Source organism: Corvus kubaryi, unplaced genomic scaffold (assembly GCF_017639235.1).
Source record: "Corvus kubaryi isolate FWS band 111438036 unplaced genomic scaffold, C.kubaryi_AGA036_p1.0 37152, whole genome shotgun sequence".
NCBI classification, from domain to species: Eukaryota; Metazoa; Chordata; class Aves; order Passeriformes; family Corvidae; genus Corvus; species Corvus kubaryi.
The window spans coordinates 23147-33476 of record NW_024581040.1 but is presented as its reverse complement, the minus strand read 5'-3'; the positions used below and the strand labels follow the sequence as shown (position 1 = coordinate 33476).

General features: G+C 65.1%; 1 protein-coding gene across 1 annotated transcript in view; it reads right to left on the bottom strand.

The window, feature by feature from the left end:
• The window catches only part of ARHGAP27 (Rho GTPase activating protein 27), an 11511-nt gene extending 1208 nt beyond the window's left edge, over positions 1-10303 (bottom strand). Inside the window, 15 exon segments of the mRNA XM_042021562.1 lie at positions 65-199; positions 352-429; positions 694-792; positions 1290-1409; positions 1544-1634; positions 1706-1804; positions 2192-2296; positions 3564-3651; positions 3750-3817; positions 3910-4020; positions 4351-4566; positions 5271-5699; positions 8867-9584; positions 9839-9873; positions 9875-10303. Coding sequence (XP_041877496.1) covers positions 65-199; positions 352-429; positions 694-792; positions 1290-1409; positions 1544-1634; positions 1706-1804; positions 2192-2296; positions 3564-3651; positions 3750-3817; positions 3910-4020; positions 4351-4566; positions 5271-5699; positions 8867-9584; positions 9839-9873; positions 9875-10288 — 2806 coding nt within the window. The 5' untranslated portion in view covers positions 10289-10303.
• Positions 10304-10330: the final 27 nt, after the last annotated feature.

The following is a 10330-nucleotide window of genomic DNA, read 5'->3' as shown; positions in this document are numbered from 1 at the left end:
CCCATCCCATCCCATCCCATCCCATCCCATCCCATCCCATCCCATCCCGTCCCCTGTCCCTCACTGATGGCAGCGATGAACTTGTCGAAGTGGCTGAAGGGGATGAGTGGCTCTGGCAGCTCCCGCAGGAAGAGCTTCAGTGCCCCGGTGACAACGTGGATGTCCTCCCAGCGCCCGTCATCCAGGTCCAGCTGCTCGTCTGGGGGTGGGGCAGCACCTCAGCTGTGTCCAGAGCCCCCGGGGATGGGTGGAGGTCCCCGGCTGCCCCCTCCCCAACCACAGCCCTGTCCCTCTGCCCCTCGAGGGGGGTTATACCCCATTGTCCCCCACTGTCACTGCAGGTGACCGTACCGTGCTCCACCTTGTAGCGCAGTTTCTGGATGGTGGCCAGGTTACCACTGACCCGGTACAGCCCATCAATGTCCAGACCTGGGCAGATGGAGATGGGGGAAAGCTCCCAGTTAAACAACCCACCCTGGGATGGGACATTAGACACTCTTGAGGGAACTCCAGGTCCCCATGTGTCCCTGCTGTCCCCTGCAGGATGCCCACAGCCAGGTGGTACACAGTGACAGCACCCAGTACAGCAGCCAGCACCAGGATTCCAAGGAAAGCCCGAGCATCCCATGTAGGCTGTCCCCGGAGCTGTCCCCGTGCTGGTGCCCCAGGCTGTCCCTGTCCCCAGGGTGGTACCTCTCCTCTCCACGGTCTGGATGCACTGCAGGACGAAGTGCGGCACCGTCCCCCGCTCCCGCTCACACAGCGCCAGCAGTGAGCAGCCAAAAACCTGGTCTGGGAACACAGCGGGGACATGAGCACGGCCAGGGGACACCAGGAGGGTGGCTAGTGCAGGATAGGGTTGGGGAGAGAGGGTTCTGTTCCCATAGGAGTGTGCCATCGGGGTGGCTGGAGGTGATGGGACATGGCCGAACCCACCACCAAGATGTTGGGTCAGGGCTGGGCTTGGTCACTCAGCCTGGTGTCTCAACTCCATCCCCCTGTCTGTCCCCGCCCACCCTCCAGCCAGAAGACATCCAGAGGGACTCAGCCCCATTCCAGCACCCACCCCTGATGTGCCCTATCCCGATACCCCATCCCAGCGCTCACTCTGGCTTTACCCTCATCTCAGCACGTATCCTTGATCCAGCCCCATCCCAGCACCCCATCCTGATCCAGTCTCATCCCAGCAATCCCCTTGATGTATCCCCATCCTGACACCCACGCCCGATCCACTCCCATCCCAGCCCCTCATCCCAGCATCCCCCGGCCCAGCGCCCCCCCACACCCACCCTTGATGTAGCCCCTCTCCCGCAGGGATTGCAGCGTCGGCCGCCTCTGCAGGAATTTGCGGAGTTTGTTCCGGACTCTGCTGGTGTCACTCTCGGCACTGCCCGTCACCTGCCCGGCGGCTGGCGGGGACATGGCACAGGTCAGCACCATCCCGAGGGACCGACCGGGGCTCCCGGCTTGTCCCGCCCCGGGGACCCCGCAGGGTGGGCGGTTCTGCCGGGCCCCCGGGCCCGCCCCGGGTGCCGCTGCTCACCTGCCCTCCTCTCCTCGCCGCCCCCCAGCTTCTCCCGGGAGCCGAATTCAGCCCGAATTTCGGCATCCTCCTCTCCGAGGATGTAGGAGCCCTAAGGAAGGGGCACCGTGAGACGCCGGGGCCCGTCCCCGGGGTGGCCGCGGGGCGGGGGGCCCTGCTCACCCTCCGGCCGATGCTGTCGGCGATGGCCCGGTGCCAGGCGGTGATGATCTGTTCCGAGTCGTGCTGGATGAGGAATTCCGAGCCCTCCCGCGTCCTCAGCTGCCGGAGCAACAGGCAAAGGTCAGGGAAAGGGCACGGGGCTGCCGCAACCACGCGGATTTGGGAACCAGGATGTGGCTGAGCCCGACGCCAACTCCGGTGACACCAAACGGTGCCGGGGAGCTGGAACGGCTGGAAACCTCATTCCTGTGCAAAGCCCGAGTGGAAAAACTCCTCTGGGGGCCAGGATGTCCCTTGGTAACCTCTCGGTGCCCATCAGGACGGGACAGTGGCCGGCAGTGCAGTGTGTCCCTGTGCTCCCACCCCGGTGTCCCCACATCCCCAGTGTCCCCAGTTCCATCCCCTGCACCCCTGCTGGGATGAGCCGGGCAGGTGTGGCATTGCCCTGTGGTGTGACCAGGTTCCCTCCTGCTGTCACCTGCTCACCTCCAGGACATTCTTCTTGCTGGACTTGTCCCTGCCGGCCCAGGTGAGGGTGGCCCCGCGCAACTCCACCGTGTGCTCGGGGGTGGTCAGGGTGCTGGGGTGCCTCTGTGGGGACAAGGGGATGAGGGTGGCACCTGCCCAGAGGGGACAGGGACACCAGGATCCTGCTGGGGGGTGTGGGCTGCCCTCCTCCAGAAAGGCAAGATTGCCAGATGTCCTCCATGGGACCCCTCTGTCCCCTCCTGTGGTCTCTCAGGACTAGGACGTGGGGCTGCGTGGTGGGGTGAGTGTCATGGCCACCAGCTTGGGGACAGCCAGACCCTAGGCCTGCTATCACCTCAAGGGACATTCCCAGCCTTTCCCAGGGACCCCGGGGGGCTCCAGCTTTGGGGTCCCTCTCAGTGACACTGCAGGAAGGGAGAGAGTGGTTGCCCCCAAGGAGGGGATTTTGCAGGGGGAGAGCATCAGACCCACTGGTTCTCCTCGTGCCCTGGGTTTCAGGGTACTTTGGCCACGGCCCCCTCCCCCAAGAGCCTCTGCACCCCCAGACAGAGCCCTGGACCCCCGAGGTGAGGCCAGCACTGCGTCTCCCCCAGCTGTGGGTCCCCTGTCTCCCCCCTCTCTGCTGTCACCGCAGGGTGTTGCAAGACCCACGACAACTTCTGCATCCGGTGGCTGCTGGGCACTGGAGGGGGAACTGGGCCCGGGGGGGGACTGGGGCTGGCACTGCTTCCTCCTGCTGGCTCCCACCAGCTCCAGGTGCCCCACAACTGGCACCCCTGTGGGGAGAGCGTGTGTGTGTGTGTGTGCGGGGGGGCGAGGGGACATGTCCCAGTGCCAGGGGTCCCTGTGCATGGCACCTGCCCCGGCCTGGGGGTCCTGGTCCCATCCTTCAAGTGCTGATCCCCTCACAGTGCCAGGGGTCCTGTTTCGTGGGTGCTGGCCCTGTGCCCTGGATGTTGGCCTCATCCTATGGGTGCTGGTTCCATCCCGCAGGCTTTGACCCCATCCTGTGGATCCTTGCCCTGTCCTACAGATGCTGGTCCTATCCTGTGGATGCTGGCTGCATTCTGTGGGTGCTGGCCATGGTCCCCCTCCCCTAAGAGCCCCTGCACTCCCTAGACAGAGCCCTGAACCCCCACCCCAGAGGTGAGGCCAGTGCCATGTTCCCCATGGGTGCCTGTCCCTGTCCTACAAGTGTTGGCCACATCCTGTGAGTCCTTGCCCAGTCCCAGGGGTTCTGTCCCAGTCCCATAGGTTCTGTCCCAGTCCCATGGGTTCTGGCCCTGTCCCATGGGTTCTGTCCCAGTCCCATGGGTTCTGGTCCCACCCCACAGGAGCTGCCCTGCCCCAAGGCCATTGGGGCTCTCACCAAGGCGCTGGCAGCTGAGTGCTTGGAATCCTTGAAGAAGGTGAGGATTCCCCCTTCCAGCACTGTCCAGGAGGAGCTCCAGTTCTTCCTGGGGAGCAGAGCAGGGGTCATACAGTGGGATAGCACAGCCCCTCCACCCTGCTGGACTCCTGTCGCCAGTTGCAGGGGACACCGGGATGTTCTTACCGGAGCCGCTTCCCTCTGTCCAGCGTCTTGGTCCGGTTGAGCACCCCAGCTTTTTCGAGGCTTTTAAACTGGAAAGTAAAGGTGGGGGTGTCAAATTTGCCCCCTGCTCTCCCCGGTGCCAGGGTGGGGGCAGGCTGGGTGCCCCTCGCTGCGTGCTCACCTTCTCCTCCTTGGTGCCCGCTGCCGGTGACACGGTGCCGTGCCAGGCCAAGAGCCCGCTGTCCTGGCTGGAGCCGCTGCTGGCCCGCTCATGGCGGCCGCCCGATGGCACCTGGGCAGGGAGGCGTCAGGTGAGGCCCAAGGTGCCCATGCCAGGAGGGGGCTGTGCTGTGCACCCACGGCACCCCAGAGCCCCTGCAGCCCCTGCTTCGGGGGCTTGTGAGGATGTTTATCCCTGGCAGTTACCCCTGTCTGCATCTTTGGCCCTGTCCCCATCCCCATTGCTGTCCCTGTCCTTGTCCATAACCCATCCCTGTCCCTATCCCAGTTCCTATCCCTGTGCTCATTCCTCTTCCATTCCCTGTCCCTTTCCCTGTCCCCATGCCCATCCTCAGTCCTGTCCCAATCCCTGTTCCCATCCCTTCCCATCCCTATCCCGTACCGTGTCAGGGGCGAAGTGCTCGGGGTAGAACACGATTCCCTCGGGGTGGCTGTGCCCATACCAGCCTGGAGGTGAGCCCAGCTCCTCAGGGCGCCTCGGGGACAGGCAGAGAGAGGCCCCCTGATCATAGGAGCCCACGGGCGAATAGTCTTCCTCGGGATAACACTCCAGCTCATCTGGAGACAGGTCGGGATAATCCGTTTCTGGAGTGGGTGGCTGGAGAGAAGAGACTGGTCAAGATCTTGTGCCCTACCAAGAGACCTGCATCCCTGTGTGGCTTGCCCAGGTGGGGGCTGCCCCATCTCCATCTTCTCCATCTCCATTCCCATCTCCATCTCAATCCTTGTCTCCATCTCCATTCCCATTCCTGTTTCTATCTCCATCTCAATCCCAGTATCCATTCCCATCTCCATCTGCACCTTCATCTCCATTCCCATCCCTGTCTCCCATCTCCAGCTTCATCCCTGTCTCCATCTCCATCCCATCCCATCCCTGTTTCCATCTCCATTCCCCTCTCTTTTTACATCCCTGGATCTGTTCCCATCTCAATCTTCTTCTGTCTTCATCTCCATTCCCATCTCCACCTTTGTCTCCATCTTCATCTCCATTGCATCTCCCATCCTTTCTCAATCTTCATCTCTGCCTCCATTTTCATCCCACCCCGTTTCCATCTGCATTCTCATCCCTTCCTACACCCCTGTATCCATACCCTTGTCCATCTTCGTCTGTCTTCATCTCCCTTCCCATCTGTCTCCGTTTCCATCTCCCTCTCAGTCTCCATTTCCACTGCATCTCCCATCCCTTTCTCAATCCCGATCTCTGCCTCTGTCTCCATTTTCATCCCATCCCTTTTTCATCTCCATTCCCATCCCTGTCTCCCCCCATCCCAAGCCCATCCCCGCGCCTCGCTGGGTGCTCACCCTCTGCTCCATGGGGCCGTACCGCGTCCCCCCAGGGTGCATCTCCCGGGGGCTGCCCGTGTCTCCCGCAGTGGGGGGGTCCCACGACGTCTCACCTGTCACCGAATTATAGAAAAAAGTCTGTCCGCTTCCTTGGTCCACGTGCTGTTCCCACTCGGGAAGCTCCGGGCTGTGTGCGAGTGAGGAGGCGGGAGAGGCGGCGGGACTCACTCCATCGGCCGCCTGCCCAAAGGGACAATCCCACGTGGTCTCGCCCGTCACCGGGTTATAATAAAACAAATGTCCACTGTCCGTGTCCGTGTGGGTTTCCCAGTCCGACACGGAGCCGCCGGGTTCCTCTGGGGCCGAGCTGGCGGCTGCGGCCTCTTCCCGCAGCTCCTGGATGTTGAGGTAGATGGGATCGGGTGTCTCCTCTGACTCCTTGCGTGCCTGGGGGGACATGGATGTGTCACTACGGCAGCTGGGACGGCGTTCCTGGGATGTCCCCACTGTGGTGTCAGGGTGGCAGCTGGGTGAGGGGCTGAGGAGCCGGATCCTGCCCTGGCTGCTGGGTCACCCCCCTGCCCGGGCCCCCCAGAGCATGGGGCAGGAGGTGCTGACGATGGGGTGTAGGTGGCTAGGAGGTGGAGAGGGGCACCCACAGCACCCAGAGTGGGGCAGGGAGCACCCACTGGCCATGGAGAGACATCGGTGTCCCCAGTGCCAGCACCTGTGTCACTGCTGTCCGTGTCACCTGCTGCTGGCAGCACCCTCACAGCCAGCACCACGTCACTGGCACCTGCATCACCCACTGCGGGCAGCACCTGCAGCAGCACCCGCAGCAGCACCCGCACCGCCGGTGCCCGTGTCACTGCATCATCAGCACCTGGAGCAGCAGCACCCACATCATCAGCACTGCCATCACTGGTACCCATGTCACCCACATCATCAACAGCCGTGTCATGGGTACCCACTCATGCACCACCTGCACCATCCACAGCCACATCACTGGTACCTGCATCACCTGCTGTGTGCAGCACCCACATCATTGGCACCCAAACCATGAACACCCACAACCTCTGCACTGATATCTGCGGCCCCAAAACCTCCAGCCTGATCGTCCCCTGCACCCCCAGACTCTGCTCCCACCTCCCCAGCACAAGCACCCCAAAACTCACACTCATCTCACCCACGCTTGCACCCCAGCACCCTCAACACCAGCCCCCCAGGACACCTCCTGCCCCCACATCACCGATACCAGCACCCACATTACCTGCATCCTCATCACCTGTGCCCTGGGACACTTCCAGCACCCACAGCCCCGGCCTCCCCCTCAGAGCCGGATGCTGAACCAGACAGTCTCACCACTGTATCCCAAAATAACATCCCCAGCACCAGCCTGGCTGACTCCCCACTGTGGGGCTGCTTGGGGCGGGGGATGTGTCCCCTGGGACCAGGAGGGTGCTGCCAGCAGGGAACCCCCTCCTGGCACCCTTTGATCTCCCCAGTTTTACAGCCTGAGTCTCTCACTAATGGCTGTGGGGACAAAGGTCCCAGCTCCAGCCCTGCCCATCACCCTGAAGGAGGTGACAGCGGGTGCAGTGTCCTTGGGGACACCCTGGATCAGAGGGGGACAGCAGCTCGATGAAACCCCCTCATCCTCCCCCCATCACCCCACGACCCCCCCATGGTGAGCAGGGCCAGAAGCCACTGGGGGGGGTCACCCTCCTCCTGGGGATGAGGGACATGGGGGTGGCAATGGGGGATCCCTGGCACGGAGCCCCCCCAGCACCTCTCTCTTCCCCATGGGTGCATCCCTGGGGTGGTTCTCATCCCTGGGGGGGCCGGGTACCCCTCCCTGCTTTGGGATGGGCATGGTGACACCCGCCGGTGCCCATAAACCCCCAGGGAAACCCAAGGGGAAGCATGGGGAGGGCTGACCCCAAAACACCCCCCTGTCCCCCGGCTGGGTGCACCCTCGGGTGCTGCCTACCTTCCCCAAGTGCAGCAGCTGCAGCACCCTGCTCCGGGCCCGCTGCGGACCCCCCGGCGCCCGGTCACCCATCGCGGTGACACCGGGGCAGCACTGGGGGCACCGGGGTGGGGACAGCCGTGGGGACACCGAGAGGCTCCGGTAACACCGCTGGCGCCCTGAGCCGGGCCCTGCACCCGCCGCTTCCTGCCGGGTTTGGGGAGCGGAAGAGACGCCCAGGGCGGAATTGGCTTCTCTGGGGGTTGTTGTCACCCGTCCCCCACAACCTTCCACTCGCCATCCCCTCCGGCAAAGCCAAGGCCAAGCAAGCAGGAATTGCACTGGGATGATCCCCGAAACTTTTGGGTGCCCCGTCTGGTGTCACATTGCTCCACCGAAGGCTGATCTGGGGCTGCTGTGTCCCCGCAACACCGGGATCGTTCCATCCCATCCCATCCCGGCGGGTGCACATGGTGGCAGGATCATGGTCCCGCCATGCCCGATGCCGGATGGTTTTGGCACCGGTTGGATTTGGGCAGGGAAGGGGAATGCCCCCGTAGTGGCACTCGGGCTGGGGACTATGCTGGCTCACCCCCAGAGGGGGGTCGGAGGCTTTGGGTGTGCAAAGGGCACAGCTGGGGGCACAAGGTATAAAATGGGGTAAAAATTGGGTGGGAAATGGGGGGAAATGGGGTGAAAATGGGGTGTAAAACATAGCCCCCCACCACCAACACCCCATTTCCTCCAGCAACTCCCCCAGGTGGCACAATCCCTCCAGCCCCCCTAGAAGTGGAGGACACTCAGACTTGGGGTGCTCCAGGTGCTTGGGGTTACTCCAAAGTGAGGTGCTCGGGGACAAGTGAGGAGGGGACAAGGTCGTGGGACCCACCCCTGTGCCGTCACTGTCTCACCCCGTGTACCCCAGCCCGTGTTGGCGGCAGGTGAGCAGCCGGGGGGGCGCCCCACCCTCGGGTGACCCCGGGGGAGGGGCAGCCCAGGGGGCTCTGGGCAGGGCCCTTTGCTACTTACTGGTGTGGGGTGAGCCTGGCTTTGGGGTGTCGGGGCGCTGGCCTGTGCCGGGGTGCACCCAGCACCCACCTCGGTCCCTGGGTGCTGCGCCCAGGTGAGGCACCCGCCCCTGCAGGGAGGAGCTGCCGCGCTTCCCTGTTAACCCCTTTCTGCCTCCTCTGATCCCGGAACGCTCCGGGAACCTGAGGGGGACACCCCAAAGCCCCTCTGGGTGGCACCGAGTCCCCCTGTCCCGGGGACCACGGGGCTCTGGGGCTGGGAGAGCCCAGGGGTGCCCATGAGGGGGGAACTGAGACACGGGGCAGGGGGCTGAGGGTGAAGGGTGTGCGGGGGGGCCCCAGTGCAGGCGGTCACTCACAGCCCCGAGACGGTCAATTCTGGTAAACCCGTACGGGGGGGTCACATGCAGGTTTGTCCCACGGGGTCAGCTCGGTGGGGGGACTTGGGGGGTCCCAGCGGTGGCTGCGGTGCCAGGGTGTCACCTCACCCTGTGCTGGAGGTCTCAGTGGGGGAACACGGCCACTGAATCAGCCGAGGGGCTCAGGCTCAACACCCCTACCCGCTACCCCCCCGCCCAGCGCAGCTTCTGGGGACAGCAGTGGGGATGTCACCGTACCTGAGCCGCGGGGCCGGCCCCCGGCCGCCTCCTGGCCACGTCCCTGTCCTTGCCGGAGGCGCAGAGGGTCTCGGAGCGGCTCTTCCCGAGCGGGCGAGCGTGTCCTGGGGGGTCCCCTCGTGCCCCCATGGCAGTGGCACCGCGTGGTGCTGGTGTCACCCGCGCCAGGTCATCCAGGGACTGCGAAGGTCTCACAGGCTCAGCGGGGTGCGGGGTCAGCCCCGGGAGGACCCGAAAAGAGCTGAGTGATGGCGGTGAGTCCCTCCTGGGCACCGAGTCCCTCTGAAACACCGAGTCCCTCCTGGGCACCGAGTCCCTCTGGAGCATCGAGTCCCTGCGGGGCACCGGGCACCCTCCTGCCGGCTCGCCCGGCTCGGCGGCGCCGATGAACCGATACTCGTAGGCTGGCGGGGGCTGAGGGACGAGCGTGGCCGGCTCTGTCGCAGCATGTCCTGGTGGCGGGGGGTCAAGCGGGGCTGGGGCGGCGATGGGTGGCAGCTCCTTGACGTACTGGGCCGGGATGTAGAAGGGTCGGGCGTCCCCGCTCCTGCGGACGTGCCACCAGTGCGGGTTGGTGCGTTTGAGCAGGACATAGCGCTCGTTGGGTTTGATGGACACCAGGGTGCCGTCCTTGGCGCGGTACTCGAAGCCGTACTCCACCAGCACCAGCGCCTCCTCCGCCGGCCCCGCCGCCTCCATGGCCTCCCGGCGCCTCCGCCTGCGGGACACGGGGCAGGGAAAAGGTGACGGCAGCGCCCAACCCGTCCTGGGGCGAGGACCCCCCAGCTCAGCTCCCTCGGGGTCCCCGCTGAGCTCCAGCCCTATGCGGCAGCTCCGCAAACCGCCCGAACCTGCTGGAACAGCCCTGGGGTCACCGCCACCATCCTTACCACCATGCCCGAGACCCCAAAGCCGCTGAGCCCCAAGCTGCTGAGCCCCCGAAGCCCCCGGGCCCCCGGGCCCCGCTCTCACCTGCGGCCGGCGCTGGGGCGGGTGCGCGCCCGCGGGTGCCGCTCGTGCCCGCGCCGGGCTGGTCCCGACTCGCCCGGTTTCCGCCGCCGCCTCGACGAGAGACGGGGCCGGGCTCCGCGGCGGGGTGGGTGCCCGGCCCCCGGCTGCAGCACGGGGTTGTGGGGCGCGTTTCCTCCCCTCGGCGGGCGGGAAGGGACGCTGGCGGAGGGGACCCGCTGCCGCCCGACGAGGAAACGGCTCCTCGGGAGGTTCCTGCCGCAGGAAGGGCCCAGCCCCGCGGCTCAGCCGGGATCTGCGCTGCTCCCGGATCTGGCACGGCCTCCCTGGGCAGTGGGTTGGGGACCCGATTAGGGGGGTCCCATGGGAGCTGTTCTGTCCCGGGTTTTGTCCCCACACACCCCAGGGAGTTCTGCTGTGTTGGTGGGCACACCCGAAGTCCTCCTGGCACATGGGCGCAGGGAAAATAACGATGGGAGAGGCTGACACCAGTGG